Source organism: Chaetomium fimeti, assembly GCF_033439085.1.
Source record: "Chaetomium fimeti strain CBS 168.71 chromosome Unknown B0H64scaffold_4, whole genome shotgun sequence".
NCBI classification, from domain to species: domain Eukaryota; kingdom Fungi; phylum Ascomycota; class Sordariomycetes; order Sordariales; family Chaetomiaceae; genus Chaetomium; species Chaetomium fimeti.
In genome coordinates, this window is record NW_026944332.1 from 2,403,004 (window position 1) to 2,425,170 (window position 22,167).

The following is a 22,167-nucleotide window of genomic DNA, read 5'->3' on the forward strand; positions in this document are numbered from 1 at the left end:
TGTTCGGCCCATCTCAAAATCAGCCCCACTTGACATGTAAATTACCACATCTGACCTCTCCAGAACCTGCCGTTACAGAAAGAGAGGGGTTCGGCCAAATTGAACCAGCCCCTTCATCCGCATTACAAGCCCTGATCCTTGGGTCAGATCGGCCCTCCATGTCCATGGAACCATCCCATCTTTTGATCCATGAGTTCCCTCCCCTAGCTGGCCTATTTCGATGATTCATTCATTCTTCATTCTCGGGACGACTCTCCTTTACTCTCTGCGCGCAGAGTGTCACTGTGTGCGTCATCAACAATTGGCACTTTTGAGGTAATGACCACATCGACTGTGACTAGTTCACGATTCACACTTTGACGACTTGCCGCTGGACGCTCCCACCACATTTCACTTCTCGAACACCCCTCAAGGAACCGAAACCACATTCTCTACGAAAACAAAAGGATTTAGCGACATGGTCAGGTGAAGCTAGCAATCCAACAACACACACAAAGGCAACTTGCCTCTATTTCCAGGGAGCTCTCGTGACAAACTCCACGCGACCCGGCGCACCCGACTACCGGACGACAACCAAACAACTCAGTTACCCAGCTCCCCTTGCAGGACTCGGCGAGCACTGGGAATCATTTCGACTTTTCCATTCATTCAGATTTTACGGCCGCATTTGAACGCTTTGATAGCGTCGACGACAGACACACACATACACACACCATCCTCAAGGATTTCGACTTTTCGACGACCAATATCCAAAAGGCAGTCGACTTTCACTGGTGCTAGGAGAGACGGATTTAGGAGGAGCGGAAGGAGTTATTAGAAGAACGACACAGCAACCATCATGGCTGCACCAACAAGCACAGCAGCCCCAGGTGGACACGGCGGTGGACACGGCGGAGGAAAAGGAAGCCATGGGTCGACCGAGGCAGGTGTTGTCAACGAGATGCTCTCAAACTACCTGCTCGTTGTTTTGGGCGCCATTTCCGTCGTCCTTCTCGCCTGGAGACTCACCACGCTCCTGATCAGGCATGTCCGGACAGTGACGTGCCTCTACAACGACACGCAACGGTATTTCGCCGAGGACTCCGAGAGGTTCTCGTGGTTCAAGAAGAACGTGCAATACGCGCCCATCCTCAGCAAGCGGCACAACCGCGAATTCCAACTTAGCTCGGCCATCAACGTCGGGACACTTCCCAGCCGGATGCAGCTCGTCTTTTTGCTCGGCTACTTCGCGACCAACGTGGCGTTCTGCGTCATGACGATCGACTACTCGGGAGAGTTCAGCGACGTCGCCAGGCTCGTGAGGAACCGCACCGGCTACCTCTCCGTGATCAACATGATCCCTCTTTTCCTGATGGCGGGCAGGAACAATCCGCTCATCACACTCCTCGGCATGTCTTTCGACACGTTCAACCTGCTCCATCGCTGGCTGGGCCGCATCGTGATCCTGGAGGCCCTTGCCCACACACTGGCATTCCTTGTTAGCGCCGCCTCGAGCAGCGGCTGGGACGGCGCTTTCCAGACCGTATTCCGCGTTCGCTACATGATGTGGGGATTCATCGTGTGTACCCCTATCCCGTAGTAAACCCCGTCGAACTCTGCTAACGCCCACAGGCAACCTGCGCCTTCGTCGCCATCGGCATCCAAGCAGCGAGCATCTTCCGCCACGCATACTACGAGACCTTCAAGCTGGCCCACATCGCGCTCGCGATCCTCTCCATCATCGGCCTGTGGTACCACCTCGATCTCAAGGAGCTCCCGCAGATTAAGTACCTCTACGCGGTCGTCGCCCTCTGGGTCTTCGACCGGCTCGCGCGGCTGATCCGTATCGGCTACCGCAACATCGGCGCGGGCGGCACCAAGACGCTCGTCGAAGCGCTTCCCGGCAACGCCTGCCGCGTCACCGTCACCATGGCGCGGCCGTGGAACTTTAAGCCGGGCCAGCACGCGTATCTGTACATGCCGACGGTCAGCTTCTGGCAGTCGCACCCCTTCACGGTCGCGTGGAGCGAGGAGTCGGACAACCACCACGACGAGGAGAAGCTGCCGGTCCGCCGCCAGGACATCCTGGGGGCCGGCAAGACCACCCTCTCCTTCATCATCCGCGGCCGCACCGGCTTCACGGGCGCCCTGTACAACCAGGCGTCGGCCAAGCCGGACGGCAAGATGGTCACGCGCTGCCTCGTCGAGGGACCCTACCGCGGCTCATGCCGGCTGCACTCGTACGGCACGGTGATGCTCTTCGCCGGCGGCGTGGGCATCACGCAAGCCGTCCCGCACGTGCGGGACCTGGTGGCCGGGTTCAACAACGGCACGGTGGCGACGCGGAAGGTGGTGCTCGTCTGGACGATCCAGTCGCCCGAGCACCTCGAGTGGATCCGGCCGTGGATGACCGAGGTGCTGGGCATGGAGCGGCGGCGCGAGATCCTGCGCGTCATGCTCTTCGTCAGCCGCCCGCGCTCCACCAAGGAGATCCACTCGCCCAGCTCCACCGTCCAGATGTTCCCCGGCCGCCCCAACATCGACACCCTGCTCGGCATGGAGATGGAGAGCCAGGTCGGCACCATGGCCGTGTCCGTGTGCGGGCCGGGGGCCCTGAGCGACGAGGTCCGCAGGGCCGTCCGCAACAGGCAGTATGGTGGGAACTTGGACTTTGTGGAGGAGGCGTTTTCCTGGTAGAGGGTGAAAGGGAAATGGGAAGATGGGGGAAGGGGAGGCTGGTTTGGTAGATGGCGTAGATCTTGGGCATGGGCTTGGGCTTGGATGACCTTTGCTATCGTGTCCCTCTCTGTCTGTCTTTCTTGACCATGGCGGCGGCGTTTGCGCTGGAGCGGCGAGACGATCTTCTTGTACATTTTTTTCCTTGCCGCATGTATCATTTAGCGGATTGGTATATATTTTCATTCGAGTTCAGCATGTTTACCGAAGATGGTGTTATGGATATCTGTCTGTCTTTGGTCTGAAGTGCCTGTCTGGTTCTCTGGGGTTTTGCTCCGGCAATTCTGGCCGCTGAGATGGGCTGGATTATTGGAGAAGCCCCCCCCCCTGTTCATGGAGCTGTCACCCCACCTCGAGCCCGGGAGTTACTCCAAATCCACTTCCAGCTGCCATTTGACGTCGCTGCTTGCTCCTAACATGACATGGAAGTCCAGAGTGCAACAACTGGCATCCCTCGGAATTCACTACTCCACTGACATCTGAAAATCATCGCCGTCGGGTTTCTTAAAAACCACCCTTTCTTCCCATTGCATTCCATATTTATTCAACCTGAAGTCAAAAGATACTCATTTCCCACTGCCAGTTGCGGCATTACCATCCTGTGTCTCTTATCCACAGCTTCCTTGCCTGCCGTTGTTCCTCTGCCACCTTGCCTCACTCTGCCTCTGCCTCAGGTTGCTGTCCGGAACAGGCCTCCAGACCTGGCCATCTCTGCCCTCCAAACTCCGAATTCGGATTTAGGGGGAGGCATTCCCGCACAGTGCCGCTTCCTCCCGTGAGCTCGGCTTGCCTACTTACTAGAGGCTTGCCCCGCACCATCAGCAGAAGGCATCAATCGACGTCAACCATTCACTGCATCCGCTGTCGACTTTCAAGCCCATACTCGTTTTATTAGACCCGGTCGATAACTTGGATACCTAATCAACCAGACTGCATACGCCTCATTGCACATCGTCCACACGCAACGACGGACGCAACCTCTCCCAATCCCTCCCGACGAACAGACAAACCCGAAAGAACAAGCACACGCAAGCACCAACCATGGGTCTAGCATACAACACCTACCTCAACAGCAGCCGCGTCTACGGGTGCAAGGGCTGCAAAGCCCACCTTGCAAACCACGAGGACATCGTCAGCCGGGTAGGCACTCCTCCTTTCTCCCTTTCCCCTACCCTCGGGGCACTCCCCAGCTCCTTTGTACATACCCACCAACCAACCCCCCCCCCTTCTCTTTCAACCCCCAAACCAACCCCAACCCCAACCGCAAACAAACCAAACCAAACCACAAACTAACCCCCCCCCCCCCCACACAGAACTTCCGCGGCCAGCACGGCAAAGCCTACCTCTTCAACAGCGTGGTCAACATCGAGACGGGCGACCCGTCGGAGCGCAACATGACGACGGGGCGGCACGTGGTGCGCGACATCGCCTGCCGGGTGTGCAGCGAGGTGGTCGGGTGGAAGTACGACAAGGCCTACGAGACGAGCGAGAAGTACAAGGAGGGCAAGTTCATCCTCGAGGCCGAGCTGCTCTGCACGGTTAGCTAGGGGGGGGCGGTGGTGGTGGGGTTGGGGGTGGGAAGGGGAATGGGAGGAGGGTATGGGGCGGTGCAGCAGGAAGGGGGGGTGGACGACATGTATTGGTCCTGGGATGGGCGGTGGACACGTCCCAAGGGCAAACACGCATACAATGGGGGCTGGCTGTGGTTTGGTTTTCTTTCTTACTTTACTCTCTTTCCTTTACACACGCGCGGACGGAGACACCGGGGCATCACTGCGGCTAGGGGAACGGGGTAAGGGTGGGTGGCGTCTTGGGTTTTTATTTCGATTATCACCAGCATAGAGGACGGACACCCGGGCTTTCCATGAAACAGACATGACAACTAGCCTGGGAAACCCAGACTCCAGTAGCTCGGCATCACGGTGAAACCGGGCAAACACACAGCCCATCCTGGGTCTTGGGTAGATAGGTAGCCTCGAGCTCACTTGACAGTCCTGAATGAAACACTGCTTGGTTATATCCTTACGCCCATACTCCGTTATCTGAGATGATGCTGTTCTAGCCATTCCAATTTAAAACGAAAAATGTCCCGTGTCTGCGCCTTTCCCATGACGATGATGATGATACCGTGTACCATGCGCCACACTGCCTATATATCCACTTCCCTGTCACGATCCAAACGCCGCCGACGTGATTGATATATACACCGTCAGCTCCCCTAAGCTCAATCCCACCCACCCGACATACCGCACGAGTACGGCACGTCAGCCAGGCGAACGAATATAAACGACCCCAAACTGCCCCGACTCCGACCACAACCGACCACGTCTAGTTATGCTCGATGGGCTCCTCCGGCAGCAGCTCCTCGACCTCGCGGACGCGGAGGAAGGCGAAGGGGGGCTGGACGACGCCGTTGAAGAGGAAGGTGAAGTAGACGAGCAGGACGAAGCCGAGGACCTGCAGCCACTTGAAAGTCTCCCAGCCGAGGCCGAGCGAGACCATCCAGATGAAGAGGGTGCGGCACGTGTCGATGGTGGAGCGCGCCGTGGCGCTGACGCTGCGCGTGACCGACAGGCCGAAGAAGTTGAAGCCGCTGGTGAGGGGGAGGTGGTGTTAGCAGGCCGTATACACTAAAGGGGGGGATAGAATGAAGGGAGAAAAAAAACTCACCCGATGCTGATCATGATCAGGATACTCGAGACAAACACGCCCTTGTTCTCCCAGAACTGGCGCCACCCCTCGACCATATCAAACGGCCCATACTGTCCCGCCGCGGTCCTGCCAATCGCCGCATGCAGCAACACCATACCCAACAACGTCACCGAGAAGCCAAACACGCCCTCCCAGCCGACAACACGAAGCGGCTCGATAGCCGACCGCTCGAGAATCCACTCCTCCAGCACGAACTGCGTGGCCGTAAAGATCTGCGCGCCCGCAATCATCAAAACACCGACCACGACCCGCACCGCATCGGCATTCACCTCCTCCGGCTCGAGCCCAACATCAGCGTGCTTCTTATCCGGCTGGATCGCCCCCGCCAACCCCACAATGCCCACGCCGAGCATCACCCCGACCAGCGACAGCCACTGGAAGGCATACAAACGCCGCCTCAAAAAGACAACACTAAAAACGCCCACGAACAGCACCAGCGCGCCGCGCGTCATCTGGTAGATGGAGGCCGCCACCAGCAGCAGGCCCGCGTTCATCAGCGTCGTGCCCAGGATGTCGCAGATGGCGGGCAGCGCCAGCAGCGTCACGCGCCAGCCGCGCAGCACCGACGGGCAGGCGTGCGGCTTGGGCGCGCCGCAGTCGTTGGCGTTGTTGCTCGTGCCGCAGCCGTCGTCGGGGCTGGGGTTGAGCGGGGTGGTGGAGCGGATGCTGGCGTTGTCGTCGGCGGTGCGCGGGTTGGCGCTGTCGTTGTTGTCGTCACCATCGTCGGCGGTGGTGGGGATGGGCTGGTAGGTGGTCGAGGAGGCGGAGGACGGCTTGACGTAGCGGCGGTATAGCGAGACCAGGCCCACGACCAGCCAGCAGCCCATCTCGCCGACGAACATCTGTAGGGTCTGGATCACGGGCTGCTCGAAGTGCCGGCGCTTCTTCGGGTCGGGGTTGTCGCAGTCGCGCACGCAGAGGTTGTCCTGGGGGCGGTGGGGGTTAGTATCTGTGGAGTGCGATAGAGCCATGCGCAGAGAGGACAAAGAGAAGACGTACTTGATACTTGGTCAGGAGCGTGTTGCAGACGCCCGTGAATAGCATCATGGCCACCAGGAACGGGATGATGGCCCGGGCGGGGATAATTGAGGTCGCCATCGCTGCGTTGTGGAGAGCGACACCTCAACGACAATCTGGAAGACGGGATGCGGAGCGACTGTCGAAGGAACAGAAGCGAAGGAGGGGATCGAGGTGGCCTGGATAAAGGCACCGGGTCGGCGGGATTGAACCAGCGCTTGTTAGGGCCTCGGGACGAACAAGTATCAAACTTTGTTCACCGCCGACTGCCTCAATCTGGTGTTGAATAGAGGGACGGTTGTCCCTTTCTTCCAGGTTGAGCGGCGATGGAATGAGCCCGACCCAGGCAGGTGATGCTCCCGTCTGTTTCGGGCTTTGTAAGAAGGCTGGGCGCCGTGACCGCATGACGCCGCCCGGTGGTGGGTGGAGCCTGAAGCCACAGCCCAGCGCCCTGCTGAGTGATAGGCTGCCGCTGGTTGGAGATAAGCAGAGCACGTCCCTTGACAGGCTGCCCTATTTGCTGGCCAACAAAGAGCAATCCATTTGTGTGGGCCCATCTCGACCCCAGACTTCGGTGGCCTTGCAGCTCCGCACCCAACGAGAACCTCGATGGACAGGCGTGACAGGCGACATGCAGATGGGCATCGAGATCGTCGACTCGCAGATTCAAGAGCAGCTGAATGGATCCATGTTTTCGATTACAACCATGCAATGATGAAAAATCCAACAATACGAATAAACTCAATGCTAACAATTATTATCTGTAGTTTCTGCCGTGTGTGCTCGCTTGTTTTCCCAACGCCATCCATCAAAACGGGTATCGTGTGTGTTGCAAGCAAATCAACCTGTAAAACCAACTCCAATTCTTCCGATGATGCCCCAAAAACCCTACTTCTCAGGATCCCCCTTGTTCTTCTCCTTCGGCTTCTTGTCCCCGAGGTTGTTGTAGTGCGGAACGCCCAGCTCCTTATCGCGCGCCAGCCTCTCCTGGTCCCGCTCGCTGAGCGGCACGCCCTCGAATCTGCTGACCTTCTGCCCCTCGAGAAACATGACATAGCCACCGGCCATGGCGATGAGGCAGGCGATGGCCACCAGGAAACCGGTTGCCCAGCTCGGCCGGTCGTACCTGTTCATGCCCCACATGATGCCGCAGAGGCAGCACTGGGCGAACGTGTTCCAGACCATGGACCAGATGACAAACTCGACCTTCCACATCTTGGTCGGCGGCGCCCGCGTTCCGGTCAACGGCGGCTGGGGCATCTTCTTCTCCGGGATAGGCACGCAGCTTAGGGGGACGTCGGCCGTGATGTTGTTGGGGCCGATATCCACGGGCAGGTCCTGCGTCCCCGGGAGCCGGAGCCAGCCGTTGTGGATGCCGGCCAGCCGGCGGAGGCCTTCGGGCTTCCTCAAGATGCGGTACTTGAGGAGGTAGTACAGGTCCCGGAAGCGCCAGGGCGCGAAGCCGAAGGCCGGGACGCAGAAGAGCCAGGTGAGGATCTGGGCGTCCCACTCGATCCACTTCCGCCGCGGGGAGTCGATGTGGTCGCAGGTGGGGTAGCACATGGCGGGTGCGGCGTTGCAGAGGAGCAGGAAGATCATGCCGCCCCACGCGACGACGTTGAGGCCGTAGATGGTCCAGAAGAAGCCCATCGGGGTGGTGAAGAACCTCCAGAACGCCGCGAGCTCGTACTTAGTGGCCTCTTTCCAAGGGTATTTTGGCGGGAAGTGGTAGCCATTCTCGAACGGTGCGGTCAGCTCTTGCGATGGCGTGAGGGTAGTTTGTTCGAAAGGCGTGACGCGGGTGGCTCCCACATCCGACGCCCGTGGCTCTCCTGGGCTCAGCGGCTGGTTTTCGTCATGGTTTGCAGACGTCATCTCGTCTGTCGTTGCCGTCTCAGGCGACAGTACGGGCGAGAGTGCTTGCCCGTCAAATTGCGTATGTCCAGGGAAAGTGAAGGAGGCGAGTTTGGTCGTCGAGAATATTCGGAGGGACGAGTCTTTTTGGCGGGTGCAAGTTTTGAATTACAAGCAACCGTCAAGCATTCCAGCGGACCAAGTCCGTTGTTGATGCTAGGCGGGATCGGCAGACTTTATGGAGACGAGGATGCGATTAAAGTTCGATCCGGTTCAGGGGGGGGCGGCTGCTCCACGAAAACTTGGGGAGGAAATAATCGTTGGCTGGGACCAATTGGGCTTTATCGGCCGGGAAGCAGAATTAAAGTGCGATGACGTTGGACGGCAATGAAACTGGTCGTGATACCTTGAATTGGGAAGCGGGAAGGAGAAACAAATAAATCCAAGTGTGTGACCAACAGGGCCGTCTGCGACGACCACGCGGGTCGAGGGGCGCAGGGCACAATGAGTGACGACACACTTTCGTCCCGATCCAAAGCTTGCTCTCGCACTTCTCGGTCGATGCCGCAGCAGCGGGCCTGCTTGCGTGGCAAAGAGACGGCGCAAGGAGGCCAGTCAGGAAGAGTTGACAGGGGTAACGGTTGGCTTTGCCCGAGTCAGGACTAGCGCATTAAGGCTCTGGCGCTGGGCGGTCTGGGCAATCTCGGCGTTCTGGACCGCTGCCGATCAAAGCACGATTTTGCCGTGCACCGCAGCACCGAGTTAACGAAAATCGATTGCGGAATAGTTACGGGAAATACGGTGTTCGCGAGGGATCCATCCATTTGTGAATATTGATCGCTTCCGCTTCCGCCTCCGTCTCCGCTCCCCGGCTCCGGCCTCGTTGAGCCGGCACGACATGCAGCCCCGCCTCCGTTCTCAGCTTCCTTCTTCATCCACAGAGTATGTAATCTGTAGTCTTTTTGAGCCGGCAGGAGACACGGCTCCGCTTCCTCGTTCGTATCTCAAGTTCCACAATGGCCCCGTTGTGTCGCGATCCCAGACAGGCCCTCGTCTTGAGCAACCATATCCCAACCAAACACCCAAACATTTCCCATAAACCAGACCACCGTCCGCCTAGGCCCACCCACTAATACTTGTGTCTCGTGCTGTAATCCTTCGGGCTCACCACCAGACCGCGGCCCTTCTTGGCGCCGCGGTACACGGTCTCGACGATGTCTATGAGCTCCTGTTTGTCCTCGAGCACCCAGTTCAGCTTGTTATTGTTGCCGGTGCCGAAGTCGCACATGATGTGTTTGTTGCGGAAGAAGAACATGATGGAGCACGGGTCGTACAGCTCGTACATGGCGTTGAAGTCGGGCACCTGGTCGATGTCGCACAGGTAGATGACGGCGAAGTTCTTGACCCGCTCTGCGATCTTGAACAGCGCCTCGTCCTGCCGCATGCAGTCCTGGTGAATGGGGTTAGTTGGTTGGGGGGGTATGCTGCAGAGAGGGCTGGGAGATCTTACCGGGTCATGGTCGCGCCCGAAGCGGATGACGACGACTCGCTCTTCCTCTGTGGCCGAAGTTAGCTGCTGGAGAGTCCACCTTTGGTTTCGGCTTGTGAGCAACGAGCGAGAGATGATTTGGAGTGGTGAGTTGACACTAACCTGAGACGATGGCCTGGTCCACGTGCCAACCAGAGGGCAAATGCGGGAGGAGCACGGAACCCATTTTGTCGGTGTGGGTAAGGCGTAAGGCTTGAGGTTGTTATGTGCAAGTTGATGTCGTTGATTTCGTTGATGCCGATATTTGTTGAGGCTGAGAGATGATGGATGCCCCGCGGTGCATGAGGCTGTCCATCCACAGACCGATGTGTGACTGGGCCTTGATTTCAGAGGTGTAATGCAGGGATGTTTGGTACCGTAAATTACCATTCTGTCACCCACAGGTCAGGCAACCCTCACCGAGAGAAATAAGATGAAAGACCGGGCGAAATGGAGATGCCGAGCTCCCTACATCCCCATTCCACGTTTGTTAATCTAGGGCTGACATTTTGAGTCAGAAGTCGTCGAGTTACCGGCCAAGAATTATTTTCCTCGTCCCAATCATCAATCGGGCGACCATTTGTTTGCAGCGGGCAGTCTTTCACGCCGCCGTAGGTCGTCACCACCAGCCAATTCCTAGCGAGGCCTGAAGGAATCTGTGGGGGTAGGTTGCTATCTTGTCTCAAAAGCCTCGGTGAGCTGTGTTGGGATGATGGATGGGAAACAACATGTCAAAAAGAACAAGTGCTGGGCACCACCTACGGGAGGCTCGCCATGATACCTACCTGGGTAATCACCCAATGCCATGTCACAAACACAAGGCGGGATACCTATGCGGTTGGCGCAAATACATCTGTAGGTGTGTTGAAACTGCTTAGGGGTTCGGCAGACTGGTGGGCAGCCGTGGTGGGACGCTCCTTTTGGCCTTCTCGGTTGAAATGATTGGCGCCCGCTCGATGCTGGCCGTCTCGCTTCACCCTGATAGCCTTGTCCTGTTTATATAATAGATGCAGTTGAGCATGCCGCTGGCTTCTTGCCTCCTGTAAGAGCCTGCCAACCTTCTCATCCATCGACAAACAAACACCCCCGCCATGGCCGAGATCCTGTTGACGGCAGCGAACGCTGCGGAGATAATCATCGAAGTCTGGAGCAAAATCGAGGAGAGAATCGAAGAGCAAGAGGTCGCCGAGGCTCTGGCAGCAGATCTCTCCGAGTTCGGCATCACAAGCAAACGCGTCGCTCTCCAGACCGATGTCGAGATTGCGCAGAAGGTGGTCCGCGACCTGAGCGCCCCTGCAGAGAGGAGGAAAGACCTCGAAGTCCAGTTCCAGCGCGTCTATCAGCAACTCCAGAGCATCCCACCAGCGATCGAGAAAGTCGTCAAGAACCAAAATAGAGGAGTTCCCTTCAAGTACTTCCACCCACAGGCAAATAGGAAGCTCGCAAAAATAGTGGAAAGCTACCGAACCAGCTTCCGGGACTTTGACCAGGCCGTCATCAGAGCTGATGCGGCTACCAGGGGGGACTTCTACCTCCTGATCCAACCCGGTGAGATGAAAGTTGTCGGCGACCCGCCCGAGGTTTCCTCGATTGGCGACGCCATCTCGGTCGCTCGTGTCTCCTACACGGCCTTTGGGGCCAATGAAAGTGGCGTCGCCAAAGTTCTCTGGGAGACGCTGGCCAGTAACGAAAGCACATGGGCTGAGAACGATAGCGACATGCGAGTCCTCTCTGCGGCGCTCTCGGGGGCCTTACCACACTGGCATATACCGAGACTCAGGGGATACGAGAGGAACAAGAGTTCCAAGACAATGCGCCTAGTTTTCGAGCACCCGGACCCCACCCGTGAACTCTGCACCCTGAGCGACGTATATGAGGCTGCGGCGACGGCGCCGTCTCTCACTATTCGTGTGCGTTTGTGCTATCAGCTTGCCCTCGCGGTTTTGCACGCGCACAAGCCAAGGATCAACGTCGTGCATAAGCATATCCGACCGGGTAACCTCCTCCTGGCTGTGCCAAAGGTGTGGAAAATTCGGACGGGTGAACTCGTCATTCCCCAGGATTGGAGAGGCGAGATGGACAGGGCCGGCCGGGCTGGGTTTCCCAGCGTTGTTGACCTCTTCCTCTCGGGCTGGCAAAACGCTCGCACCACCGTTCAGGCCACCAGGGTCATAGGGGAAGGGGCCCCTCACCGGATCATGTACCAACATCCGCAACGGCACCAAACCAACACAGTCGAGAAATATAACATCGGCCACGACATATATAGCCTTGGTGTGTGCATGTTGGAGTTGCTGACCTGGGAGCCACTGGTGTCCTTCGACGAGACGACGGGGGGTTCGAGGTTGTCCGACGCATATCAGGCGGCGTTCTGCGAGAAAGAATTCGACACCAAAGTTGAAATTCCCCTCGACGGAGACGTAGACCTGGCCCAGTTGTTCACGCAGGACCCCAACGAAATCAAGGAGACAATCATCGAAATCGCCAAAACGCGCCTGGCCCTTCACGCGGGAGACCGGCTCGCTAACCTCGTGTGTCGCTGCCTCACTTGCCTCGATCCGGTCCCAATGTACGGTGGCAGTCGGTTCCACGATGGAGACAACAAAAACCAAATATCCGAGACATTCTCGCGGGAAATATTCTCTGACCTCAACAAGCTCCTAGACGTGCTCGAGGTAGCTGCCAGTACGGAGGATGTGGAGTTGATAAAGTAGCTGGTTATTGTGAGCTTTCGAACTTGGGTTGTACATGCCTCACACCGATTGCAACATACCTTCATACCTAGGTACATTGTGTAGGAGTTGTTTGATCAGTTGGTACAAGGGACGACTCGTTCTGACGGGGCCCGTAGAAAGCAATCGTCCTCGTCTCCATCCGGCCGCGGCGGTTTTTTACTCTCCTGTGAGAAATAGAGACCTAGATACCTGAGGTACTCATTAATAGAACGCCAGAAACACGGACGTTTACTGGCAAGCAACATGAGGAGCGGAAGATGGAAGTGACGGGCAATGAGTCGACCTTACAGGTAGATGCGACCGTCACGTGATGTAACAAAGTGGAAAGCAAACAGAGTACAGATCTGTATTTCGTACAATACTGTGTAATGTGTTACAAAATACAGTCCCACTCCATCAACAAATTCGTCCAAAACTTGACAATTACCAACTTCTCGTCAACCACACACCCATCGGCAGGATTTATACTCACAATGGCGTCGCTGGATCATATCGAAGCGCTCACAAAAGTGGTGTTAAACAATCTGGAATACCAACACGATTGGACAAGGATACACCAGCACACACAGGATACTCTCCCGAGGTCACTCATTTACGGGCTCCCCCCAAAGCGGCTTTATGTGCACCCGGATGAGCAGATCGATATCATCAAGGCCGAGAAGGAGCTAGGAGAGCGCATCCCGCAAGAACCTGAGGTCGAATGGGTCTTACCACTACACCTATCTGAGAAGTGGTCCCCGGCTCAGTTCGCCGCCGTGTTTGACGCCATCGAGGCTATTCCACCGGGCGGCGCAGACCTGGAGCCGACGGAGGAGGATGGCAGTGAGGAGGAATGGAGGCTTTGGAGGGGCTCGAAGCGTGGGAAGCGGATCTTGCTCGCGACCGTCCAGGACGACTCGACCGTCACCTACTACTGGATTTTTGACGGCCTTGTGAAGCCGAGGCAGAACTGAGCTGTCTTGCACACCATCCTTAAACACTATCAAAAAGATTTTCTGTTTGGGACTACGAGACTATGGGCAGCCAAGGGCTCATCTCCCCGCGCACTCAACGCGAATTCTCTCGTCACGGCTTGAAGATCACCTTTTGCACCTTCATCTGGTCAAACAAGTCATATCCCTCAACCGCCTCCGAGAGCGGCATGATCTTGTCGAACATGAAGCTACGACCATTAGCACACAGCTTCCTCAAGCAATGGGTTCGCCTACCTGAACTTGTCCTGGTTCTTCACCAACACCGGCAGCGCCTCGGGGAAAATGGACCGGACCGGGCAGCGGCCCATCTGGACCCTGACGTTTTTGCTGTTGCCAGTCAGCACATACACAACACCGCCATAAGGAGAAGAAGAAAATGAAAACCTACTTATACGCGTCGTTTCCGTCCCAGGGAATCTGCCAACTCATCAGCAAAATCACCTCACAAACCAACCACACGGCAGCAGCCTTACCTCAGCATTATGCACTCCAATACTGCTAATCACCCCAAACGGCCTGATCAGATCAAACGCGGTCCTCAGCGCCGGGCTCAACCCAACCACCTCAATCACCGCGTCCGCCCCGCGACCCTCGGTCACCTCCAGCACCCGCTTAACCATCGCCTCCTTCCCACCCTCCCCCGCAAAATTCAACGGCTCCGCCCCGAGCCCCCTCGCCAGCTCCAACCTTGCCGGCACGCTATCCACCGCAAACACCTTGCGCGGCGCGTACTCCAGCGCCGACACAATCGCGCACAACCCGACCGGCCCACACCCAACCACCACCACCGTCGCCTCACTCACAGCCAAGTCCTGACCGCGTAACATCTCAAACGCGTTCCGCGCCCCGAAAAAGCCCGTGGGGAAGATGTCGGCCATGAGGATCAGCGCGCGGTCGTCGGTCATCTCGTTGCGCGGCGGCGCGCGCACCACGGTGCCGTCGGCGTGCGGCACCCGCACGTACTCGGCCTGCCCGCCGTCCAGCTGCGGCGAGCCGAAGAGCTGCGAGTGCGCGCAGCGCGACGAGGCGGCGTGCAGGCAGTAGAAGCAGGTTTTGCTATCGGGGGCGGAGGGGTGTTTGGGTTAGGGGGTTGCATAACCATGGGGGAAGGAGGGGTGGGTGTGAAGGGGTTGAGTGGGGGGTTGAGGGAAGCTCGACTTACCAGGACACGGTGAAGGGGGGTGACGACCTTGTCGCCGACCGAGACGGATTGCACTTCGCTGCCGGCTTGGACGACGGTGCCGACGAACTCGTGGCCCATGATGAAGCCTGTCGGGGAGGGCTGGTGGCCGCGGTAGACGTGCAGCTCCCTGCGGGTGGTTGGTCAAACATTCTGGCTCGTGGATGGGCACATCTAGGGGGCGCCGACTTACGAGCCGCATAGCGCCGTGGACTGGACCTTGACGATGATGTCTTTGGGGCCTTGCACTGTGGTCGGGGTCAGCGCCGTGTTTAAGATATCGGGACATGTGAGGCGACTTGCGCTTGGGGACAGGCCGCTCTTCGACCGCGATGTGCTTGGGGCCGTGGAAAACCACGGCCTTCATGGTTGCTGGGAGGTCGGACATGACGGGGTGTATTCCCACAAGGTCTTGAGGATGATGAGATAGGATGAATCAAAGCCGGCGCTGATTCAGGGCTGGGGACCCGGTATATAAGTAGAAGATACTGATATGTAGAATTACAAGGTCGAGCTTGTGGCGTGGGCCGTTACTCATCCAATGACGATGAATAACCTTGATTACTTGATAGTTATCCGTAGGTAATGAATGTTTAGTGATGCATGCCCTACGAATTCACCCCGCCTGTTGCGGTTGGCTCCATCCCGGTGCGGGGACCGGGCGACGACCGCTTTGACCGAGGCAGAGGCAGTGGACCAAGGCCGCGGCATCCCGAGATCCGAAGTTGCGATTTCGGAGCTAGCTCCGTCTCATACTAGAAATATTGCGAATTCCTAGAAAAACGAAGGGAAGATACCGTTGATTTTCTTTGCCAGTCGTTCTGCCCCTGATCGCCTATGGAGTTGGGATCGCATAAAAGGAGGGACTCGGCGGGGTCGTTGTCGTTTGAGGAGCACACGACGTGAACTTGTTGCTATCCATTGGAGTCGATCCTTCCAGAAGGCCACGATAGTCTTCATGTGTTGAGCAAGAAAAATATCCAGCAACTTTTGAAGAGACTTGAGCCTCCAAACTGAGGAGTTGATACTCTACATCGATGATAGCGAGGGCAACTACGAAAGGCTCGATCGGTCTAAGTCTGAAGGTGCGGAAATCCTCACACTTCCCCTTCACGCAATCCGGTATTGTCGATCTCGTTGCTCATAATTGTTGTAGAGGCGTAAATAAACAAGACTTTCCCGAAAAAAAGGTAATTCGTCCAGACTAAACCATCCAGCGACTCTTAACCCGATCGATCAAGATGGTTCCACTAGTCAAGGTCGTCGGTGCGATTTATACCTTTGTCCAGAAGAACATTAACAACACTCTTCATGTCACCACGTCGATCCCGACATTCTAGGCATAGGCACATGGCCCTACGAGGGATTAGCTCGAAAGCCGGTACGTCGGTTTGGTTTGGACGGAGAACAACAGTGGTCTGCGATCTTGTCGGCAGAAACGAGCGTTGAATGATAGAGCATTCGTAATCGAGGCTAGACAAAAAGGAAAACGGGGCTTGAGATTGTGACGAGAACCGAGGGAGGAACTATCGATCTAACTAACTCCTCGCTGGGCCAGACTTTTGGTCCCTTAGCTATTGTGACTGAAGTGAGTGAGCGGCGGATGAAGCAAACCGACAAGTATTGGGCAAAAATGAAGGAAGAGGGCGGTCTTCCAGGGGCTCCGAATGGATGCCCTCTTTCGAGTAAGGTAGCCACATGGCAGACGGGTGAGAGGGACAATCGGTCGACTCGGGTAACTGCCGCGGCAGCCGGATGGAGAGGTCTCGTTGAGCGGTATCACCCAATGTTGGGGACGGTGTTACAACCACGAAGTTGGAACCCAAGCGGCACGCGGAGATCCGCCATGGGGGCATCTTGTCTCTCCTTTCGCCGCGGACAACTCCTTGTGAACGACGACTGGCTGAAGAGGAGCATCGGAATATGGTGAGTTGGGCGAGCGCAGGAAGTCTTCGCCGGGGGTAAAGGAAAGAAACTCTGCAATCGCGTTTTTAGTTTTTGCATTTGGCGCGGCCAATATAAAATGTTGAAAGTTTCGAGGACGCCGCTCGGATGGGCCCCAACTGCTCTCGCCTGTCCTCCGCGACGTTTTGTTACACTGGACTCGAGGCCGTCCTCTCCGAGGCTCGCCCACGGTCACACATCCACGCGCGCACCAGTGACACCGCTGCTTGTCTCGCGGCTGAGACACTCGGCACAGAGAACGGCTAAACTCGAAATCGATTGCTGCATGGCGTCCCGCTCGGGGTACATGTGCTGGTCCATGGCCCCAATCAAGGTCGCCGAATCCTCGATAGGGAGCGATAGCAGGTGACACGCCTCGTCTTGCCAAAGTTTGGATGCGAGCCGTCGCTGAAGAGCGGGCGAATCTTACGGCAGCATTTGGTGGGACCAGTCGATGCTTGAGAACACCGAGAGCCAATCTCGTGTTCGCCTCACCCTCACCAGCGAAGTGGATGTCATTGCAGGTTCTGCGCTGCAGCGGCCCTCTCTCATCCATGTCGTACAGAGGGCACCGATGCAGCGGCTCATGCCCAACAAGGCCCAGCCCCCAACAAACATCGGGACGGAGAAAACTCAAAGGGCTGAAGGAAGCCGAGACAAGGGCGGAGCCGTGAGGCCTCTCGAACGGGGGAGTGACCAACTCGGCCGAGCCCGCCGCTCGAATGCTTACTCTGCAGCGTCCGATTACGCTCCGCAGAATGCTACCTGCCGTCCCTGCGGGCGGAAAGGCTGGTGACTGGTCACCGACCTGGGTGTGATGGTCTGCATGGAACATTGACACGCCGCGGGCCCCTTTGCTGTCGTCGGTGTTCCTGGCAGGGGATAGCGGCTTAAATCTTCGGAGGGCATTTTCTTGGCTCGGAAAGGAAACTTTGCTGGGAATGGAAGCGATCTGAGGTTGCAGTGCGAGAAACTCTTGGGGCTCCGCTGGCACTTGGCTGAGAGCGGCAAGCTCCCGGCATGGATTTCGGACTGACCCGTCATGGCGCTATCGACCGATGAGGCCGCGGCTCTTCTTGGCTCCAGTGGCCCCAGCGAGACCGAGAGGGCCGAGAAGACGGGCCGGTTGATTGGTCGACATAGTCGGGCAGGGATTTGGTTTGAGGCTGGTTTTCCTGATGGGTTTCTCGTAAAGAAGAGTGTCGATTGTTCTAAACAAGACAGTCAGGGCTGCCTTGTTTCGTAGAGAAGTTGGGCGGATCGAGGCGCCGTTGTTTCGTGATGAGATGGGCGGAATTTGGGGCTGGCTCTGAACGGTTAGGTCGTTATGCTGTGCTCTCCCAGTGCTCCGTTCCTGGGATCGACCCGGGCCGGCTTGATGAATGCGGGGGGTTCCAGCCCAGAGTTCCCGCAACCCCAGACCTGAATGGATTTTCGCCGGTTAGCAGATTTCCCCATGCTGCGAGTTATCAGCCATCGGTGATACGAGACGATAATTTGTCTTGTCGTTGCATGCTGGGCCCCCTTCACCACGCGCTGATAATCATATAGCGCACAAAATAGAGGCCCGAGACAACGAGTTGCCCGTGGGTTGTGAGCCCAAAGGGAGCCCATCTCGGCGCCAGATGCGAACTAGTTAGGAGATGAGATGACGCCACATACCCAACCCAGCCGCGAGCACGCTGGCGTCAGGGGGTTCCGCGCCCGTCGGGGTCAGCAATGAGAGTGAACCAATGGTACCTAGTCAACAAGTGTGCGGCGGAAATCGCCTCGAGGAGCTTCGTGGCCCAAGCCCTGCGGAAACGTCGCCTCGCTTCATCTACAAGTATAAACATGATATCGAATATGGATTGGACTTGGACCTACTCGAGAAAGAAAAAAAAAGTCCTGTGGTCGGACTGAGTTGCGCACAACCTGTAAGTGCCAGCCTCCTCCTACCACACCCAGCAACGTGGTGAAAAACTCGGAAATTGGGGAAAGGGGGAATGGGGCGAGACGGGGAAGGAAGGGTGCTCCTTCTAATAAAACTCTGAACCTGAGGCGAGCCGGAATCCCATCTGTTGGTCGTTTTCTGCACAGAAAGAGCGACCGAGGACTGAACTGGAATGCCCGGGCCCTGTGGAGGGGCGGGTCTCGAAGAGCTCCCCCCCCGTCGGCCCATCCCATGGCACCCAACCAGGGTCCCCGCATTTTCAAGTGCCTCAACAGTGCATCCTGCCCACTGATGATACCTCGTTCCGTTCCCCTTCCTTCACTTCACACACATGTCGCCCTCGCCGCGTTGCATCCGACTTTACTCTGTGCGCAAGACCAAGGCCAAGTCGTCGCAGGTTACGCGTCCGAGAAAGGGGTTGCCCTCCATCACCAAGTACAACCGCCGAGTCCGAAAATCCGCGGCGTGCACTAACTCGCGACCTAGGTACAATCCAGTAATACCCATACATACCTGGCCTGGGTTAGGTAGCTCGGCGCCCAAACCTGCTGCTGTCATTAGGTGCGGCTCAACGACCTGAGCCTCATCCCCCCCGGCTGCAGCAAAGCTCCCCATGAGCCGCAGCTCCTGTTCGACGATCGAAACGATTGATTGTGCCGACACCCAACCTGCCGAGCAACGTCCGTATTTTGGAGTTTGCAGTACCCGTCGGAGGGGAGCTCGAAATACCACGACCGTCGCTCCCTGGGTACCTAACCTGGTTCATTTATTCGAGCAACCACCCTCTTTAACCATACCTGCCCGTCGCTCTTGTGGTGCCGAACAACCCCCAGCCGTTACGGCCCTTGAGCCGCATTCTCGCACCGGGGAACCCAGCCACCCCCCTCACTCCCACCCCGACAAGTTTGCAATTTGGAATCCCCCGCTCCATCAATCAGTCACGGGGTCGCTTCCGCTCTTCTTTCTTCTCAATCCAACACACGTCCTTTGAGCAGCTCCCCACTGTGTTGCGCCGCCTCGGCCCTAGTCTCTCGTCCTTGTCCGCCTACTTTGCGGCTGTTATATGACCGCTCCCCGCCTTTCGCGCGCCTGGGGCCCAGCTGCACTTGGGAATTCCCGCTCCCCAGGCTGTCTCGGCTTGGCCCTTTGACACACCGGGGACGGCCGCCTCCACCGGATTTTCCGGGAAAAGAAAGCTGGAGGAGTCGAATTTTGGAGGACACTCCTTTCGGAGACGACCCGAGTCGAGTGTGGAATTGCGGGTCTTGCTGCTTCGGCTTCCCGTCCACGACTCAGCCATCGATGGCGAGCTAATGCGCGATTGCTCTATGAGTCAAAACACCGAGTGTTCCTCGAAGAAGCAATGCGTACGGACGCCGCTTCCCATTCTGCACAAGTCCCGGTTAGCGACCTGTACGATCCTGATGACGTATTACCAAAGAACAGCCCGTTGTTGGAGCCGCGACATCCCACGCTGCAACTATCGCCGAGTCCGGCCCCCACCCTCTCCCCGTCCCCTGTCAGTCCTCCCGGCGGAAAGAAGAAGTCCAAACGTCGGAGAGGGCCGAGGCCGAGCCAGGGCGATGTCATCTTGATGGGTCATCTTGACGAGTACCGGCGCGGAACTGCGGCCTACGCAGCGGATCTCAATCTCGAGTGGAAATCGGAAACCGACAAGACCGAAGACTCAGAGGACCCGGAGGACCAAGGGGACGCAGAGGACTCAGGGCTCCGTGCAGATTCTATGTCTGCCCGTGACGCTTCCCCCGAGGAGCAACAAGTCGACGAAGAGAAGGATCGTGAAGGATCGAGCAGGATAAACGGAAAAGAGACCGGCATCCAGGGGAAGGCTTCAAGCTCTTCTACCGAAGAGGACATGGGCGCGTTGGATCTGAAGTCTTTAGCAGCGGGCGCCCTGGCTGCGTTTACGGAGCCAGAGCCCGATGCAGGACCGACACCGCCTGTTACCGAGAATGATGTGGTGGGCGGAAAAGCGCACCCAGTATCTACGCCCTCCATGGCAATCCACACAAGACGAACTGAATTTCGACAAAACGAGCGGAATCCCCCGCCCACCATGCCCTCTCCTCACAGCATGTATTCGCCGGGGGGGACGGGGCAAACGCCCTCATCGCAGAGGATGGATATGAGGTCACCGACTGCCAGCATACACTCCAACAGCCATAGCGAGGGTTTGCCGCCCCTCCTCAATTCACCGCGATACGAGAGCAATGCACAGACACTACCCTCTATCCGATCCCAACTTGGGGATATCCCCCAACTCGCGAACAACCATGGTGTAGGAAACGGTATGAGGAGCTCCTCACACCACGGGTTCGCCGGCTCGCCGCCAGCTAATATGACGCGTTTTCCGCCCCTGCACTCTCAGCTTGCGTCGCCTCCCATACCGCCCGCCGAGCCTCATCGCGACCCGCTCTCTCCGACCCACCCGCTTGCCCCCCCAACCATCAGCCCTAGGTACTACTACCACCAACCGAACGGTTTGCATCAGTCCCATGATTACGCCGGTAACTCCCCGGAGGCAGCAGGCTCGCATCAATCTGGTTCTCCGCCAGTGGCACCGGGTCTCGACCGGATGAGCTTGGACGGTATTCAGACGGTGGGAAGTTACGTTTGCAAAGTTCCCGGCTGCAACGCACCGGCATTCCAGACGCAATATCTGCTCAACTCACACGCAAATGTGCACTCCTCGGCACGGCCGCATTACTGCCCCGTCCCGGGCTGTCCCCGTGCCGAAGGCGGTAAAGGGTTCAAGCGCAAGAACGAGATGATCCGACATGGTCTCGTTCATGAATCACCAGGCTACATCTGCCCATTTTGTCCAGATAGAGACCATAGGTATCCCAGGCCAGACAACCTCCAAAGGTGCGTCCTCGCTTCCACTCTTCCCGTCTTTGATCTTGGACTGACAGCTACAAGGCATGTCCGAGTCCACCACGTGGACAAAGACAAGGACGATCCTCTCCTCCGCGATGTGCTTGCGCAAAGGCCCGACGGGCCAAGCCGCGGCCGCAGGCGAAGAGGAGTCGCGGCATAAGACCCTACTCTGGTTCTTCTTTTCGGGTCGAATCTTCGTTTACCTTCATATACCTCTCGCCGTGGTCGCTACAGCGGCCACCTCTGCCGACGTCTGTTCCTGCCAGACGGGCTGTATATACGCAGAGACGGCTTCAGGCCGGGCGCAGGGCGCAGTTACTGCTGCTGTTTGCTTCCCCGCGATGGAAGCTCTACGTTCTCTTTTCCGCCCCTCTTTGGTAGCGGTCTTATTTTCTTTCCATTTTCTTTTTTGACACGACGGCGTTTATCGGCGAACCGGAGGGAAGACCAGGCACGTCCAGGCTCGGCCAGGTCTTCTTCCTGCTGAGGGTGTTTCGCGAGTTACCCCAGATATTTCGAACTGGGCGGGATGGGATGATACCGGGATTGAGGGGCGTCTACGGCTGTGCTTTTTTTATGTTCACGTCATATACCACGTTTTCCTTGCTTCATTTGACACTGGGGGTAAAATGGGAGGAATGAAAATGGGATGGGAAGGGAAGGCAAGGAAGGGGTCA

The 22,167-nt window shown here is 57.3% G+C and overlaps 11 protein-coding genes across 11 annotated transcripts; 6 read left to right on the forward strand and 5 right to left on the reverse strand.

The window, feature by feature from the left end:
- Window positions 1-531: 531 nt before the first annotated feature.
- Window positions 532-2,801, forward strand: B0H64DRAFT_157429 (ferric reductase like transmembrane component-domain-containing protein). Its single transcript, XM_062798528.1, has 2 exons — window positions 532-1,558; window positions 1,612-2,801. The coding sequence occupies exons 1-2, from the start codon at window positions 839-841 to the stop codon at window positions 2,674-2,676; spliced, it is 1,785 nt and encodes a 594-aa protein (XP_062659367.1). The 5' UTR covers window positions 532-838; the 3' UTR covers window positions 2,677-2,801.
- Window positions 2,802-3,284, forward strand: B0H64DRAFT_157418 (uncharacterized protein). The gene has a single exon (XM_062798526.1). It carries the CDS (start codon window positions 2,926-2,928, stop codon window positions 3,196-3,198), a length of 273 nt encoding a protein of 90 aa, XP_062659368.1. The 5' UTR covers window positions 2,802-2,925; the 3' UTR covers window positions 3,199-3,284.
- Window positions 3,285-3,756: 472 nt separating this feature from the next.
- B0H64DRAFT_417472 (Yippee/Mis18) lies at window positions 3,757-4,262 on the forward strand (the record flags this gene model as incomplete). The annotated part of the gene is made up of 2 exons (XM_062805246.1): window positions 3,757-3,855; window positions 4,029-4,262. The coding sequence occupies 2 exons, from the start codon at window positions 3,757-3,759 to the stop codon at window positions 4,260-4,262; spliced, it is 333 nt and encodes a 110-aa protein (XP_062659369.1).
- A 478-nt stretch (window positions 4,263-4,740) lies between these two features.
- B0H64DRAFT_359870 (uncharacterized protein) lies at window positions 4,741-6,914 on the reverse strand. The gene is made up of 3 exons (XM_062801689.1): window positions 6,427-6,914; window positions 5,386-6,353; window positions 4,741-5,308 (listed from the first exon to the last, which is right to left on the reverse strand). The coding sequence occupies exons 1-3, from the start codon at window positions 6,523-6,525 to the stop codon at window positions 5,044-5,046; spliced, it is 1,332 nt and encodes a 443-aa protein (XP_062659370.1). The 5' UTR covers window positions 6,526-6,914; the 3' UTR covers window positions 4,741-5,043.
- Window positions 6,915-7,245: 331 nt separating this feature from the next.
- Window positions 7,246-8,639, reverse strand: B0H64DRAFT_157485 (uncharacterized protein). The gene has a single exon (XM_062798529.1). The coding sequence runs from the start codon at window positions 8,317-8,319 to the stop codon at window positions 7,333-7,335; it is 987 nt and encodes a 328-aa protein (XP_062659371.1). The 5' UTR covers window positions 8,320-8,639; the 3' UTR covers window positions 7,246-7,332.
- A 301-nt stretch (window positions 8,640-8,940) lies between these two features.
- On the reverse strand, window positions 8,941-10,235 carry B0H64DRAFT_396616 (mitosis protein DIM1-domain-containing protein). Its single transcript, XM_062803829.1, has 3 exons — window positions 9,950-10,235; window positions 9,809-9,855; window positions 8,941-9,748 (listed from the first exon to the last, which is right to left on the reverse strand). Exons 1-3 carry the CDS (start codon window positions 10,011-10,013, stop codon window positions 9,428-9,430), a joined length of 432 nt encoding a protein of 143 aa, XP_062659372.1. The 5' UTR covers window positions 10,014-10,235; the 3' UTR covers window positions 8,941-9,427.
- Window positions 10,236-10,811: 576 nt separating this feature from the next.
- On the forward strand, window positions 10,812-12,967 carry B0H64DRAFT_157549 (uncharacterized protein). The gene is made up of 2 exons (XM_062798530.1): window positions 10,812-12,620; window positions 12,678-12,967. The coding sequence occupies exon 1, from the start codon at window positions 10,918-10,920 to the stop codon at window positions 12,538-12,540; it is 1,623 nt and encodes a 540-aa protein (XP_062659373.1). The 5' UTR covers window positions 10,812-10,917; the 3' UTR covers window positions 12,541-12,620; window positions 12,678-12,967.
- Window positions 12,968-12,982: 15 nt separating this feature from the next.
- Window positions 12,983-13,743, forward strand: B0H64DRAFT_157574 (tRNA-splicing endonuclease subunit Sen15). Its single transcript, XM_062798531.1, has one exon. The coding sequence runs from the start codon at window positions 13,035-13,037 to the stop codon at window positions 13,512-13,514; it is 480 nt and encodes a 159-aa protein (XP_062659374.1). The 5' UTR covers window positions 12,983-13,034; the 3' UTR covers window positions 13,515-13,743.
- B0H64DRAFT_417477 (dehydrogenase-like protein) lies at window positions 13,627-15,082 on the reverse strand (the record flags this gene model as incomplete). Its single annotated transcript, XM_062805247.1, has 7 exons — window positions 13,627-13,723; window positions 13,770-13,862; window positions 13,924-13,952; window positions 14,009-14,536; window positions 14,698-14,845; window positions 14,909-14,963; window positions 15,019-15,082. 7 exons carry the CDS (start codon window positions 15,080-15,082, stop codon window positions 13,627-13,629), a joined length of 1,014 nt encoding a protein of 337 aa, XP_062659375.1.
- Window positions 15,083-16,190: 1,108 nt separating this feature from the next.
- On the reverse strand, window positions 16,191-17,767 carry B0H64DRAFT_157641 (uncharacterized protein). The gene is made up of 2 exons (XM_062798533.1): window positions 16,334-17,767; window positions 16,191-16,274 (listed from the first exon to the last, which is right to left on the reverse strand). Exon 1 carries the CDS (start codon window positions 17,492-17,494, stop codon window positions 16,517-16,519), a length of 978 nt encoding a protein of 325 aa, XP_062659376.1. The 5' UTR covers window positions 17,495-17,767; the 3' UTR covers window positions 16,191-16,274; window positions 16,334-16,516.
- Window positions 17,768-19,769: 2,002 nt separating this feature from the next.
- Window positions 19,770-21,885, forward strand: B0H64DRAFT_157725 (uncharacterized protein). The gene is made up of 2 exons (XM_062798534.1): window positions 19,770-21,478; window positions 21,533-21,885. The coding sequence occupies exons 1-2, from the start codon at window positions 19,956-19,958 to the stop codon at window positions 21,648-21,650; spliced, it is 1,641 nt and encodes a 546-aa protein (XP_062659377.1). The 5' UTR covers window positions 19,770-19,955; the 3' UTR covers window positions 21,651-21,885.
- The last annotated feature ends 282 nt before the right edge of the window (window positions 21,886-22,167 follow it).

Excerpts from the sequence above, each read along its gene's own strand:
- B0H64DRAFT_157418 (XM_062798526.1), top strand. The coding sequence starts at position 2,926 with ATGGTGTTATGGATATCTGTCTGTCTTTGGTCTGAAGTGCCTGTCTGG.
- B0H64DRAFT_157641 (XM_062798533.1), bottom strand. The coding sequence starts at position 17,494 with ATGTTCCATGCAGACCATCACACCCAGGTCGGTGACCAGTCACCAGCC.
- B0H64DRAFT_157725 (XM_062798534.1), top strand. The coding sequence starts at position 19,956 with ATGCGTACGGACGCCGCTTCCCATTCTGCACAAGTCCCGGTTAGCGAC. Across the intron at positions 21,479-21,532 it reads AGGCCAGACAACCTCCAAAG|GCATGTCCGAGTCCACCACG; the intron begins GTGCGTCCTCGC and ends GACAGCTACAAG.
- B0H64DRAFT_157549 (XM_062798530.1), top strand. The coding sequence starts at position 10,918 with ATGGCCGAGATCCTGTTGACGGCAGCGAACGCTGCGGAGATAATCATC.
- B0H64DRAFT_157574 (XM_062798531.1), top strand. The coding sequence starts at position 13,035 with ATGGCGTCGCTGGATCATATCGAAGCGCTCACAAAAGTGGTGTTAAAC.
- B0H64DRAFT_359870 (XM_062801689.1), bottom strand. The coding sequence starts at position 6,525 with ATGGCGACCTCAATTATCCCCGCCCGGGCCATCATCCCGTTCCTGGTG. Across the intron at positions 6,354-6,426 it reads CGCTCCTGACCAAGTATCAA|GACAACCTCTGCGTGCGCGA; the intron begins GTACGTCTTCTC and ends CACCGCCCCCAG. Across the intron at positions 5,309-5,385 it reads CTGATCATGATCAGCATCGG|CGGCTTCAACTTCTTCGGCC; the intron begins GTGAGTTTTTTT and ends CCCCCTCACCAG.
- B0H64DRAFT_157485 (XM_062798529.1), bottom strand. The coding sequence starts at position 8,319 with ATGACGTCTGCAAACCATGACGAAAACCAGCCGCTGAGCCCAGGAGAG.
- B0H64DRAFT_396616 (XM_062803829.1), bottom strand. The coding sequence starts at position 10,013 with ATGGGTTCCGTGCTCCTCCCGCATTTGCCCTCTGGTTGGCACGTGGAC. Across the intron at positions 9,856-9,949 it reads GGACCAGGCCATCGTCTCAG|AGGAAGAGCGAGTCGTCGTC; the intron begins GTTAGTGTCAAC and ends CTTCGGCCACAG. Across the intron at positions 9,749-9,808 it reads TCGGGCGCGACCATGACCCG|GACTGCATGCGGCAGGACGA; the intron begins GTAAGATCTCCC and ends CCCATTCACCAG.
- B0H64DRAFT_157429 (XM_062798528.1), top strand. The coding sequence starts at position 839 with ATGGCTGCACCAACAAGCACAGCAGCCCCAGGTGGACACGGCGGTGGA. Across the intron at positions 1,559-1,611 it reads ACATGATGTGGGGATTCATC|GCAACCTGCGCCTTCGTCGC; the intron begins GTGTGTACCCCT and ends TAACGCCCACAG.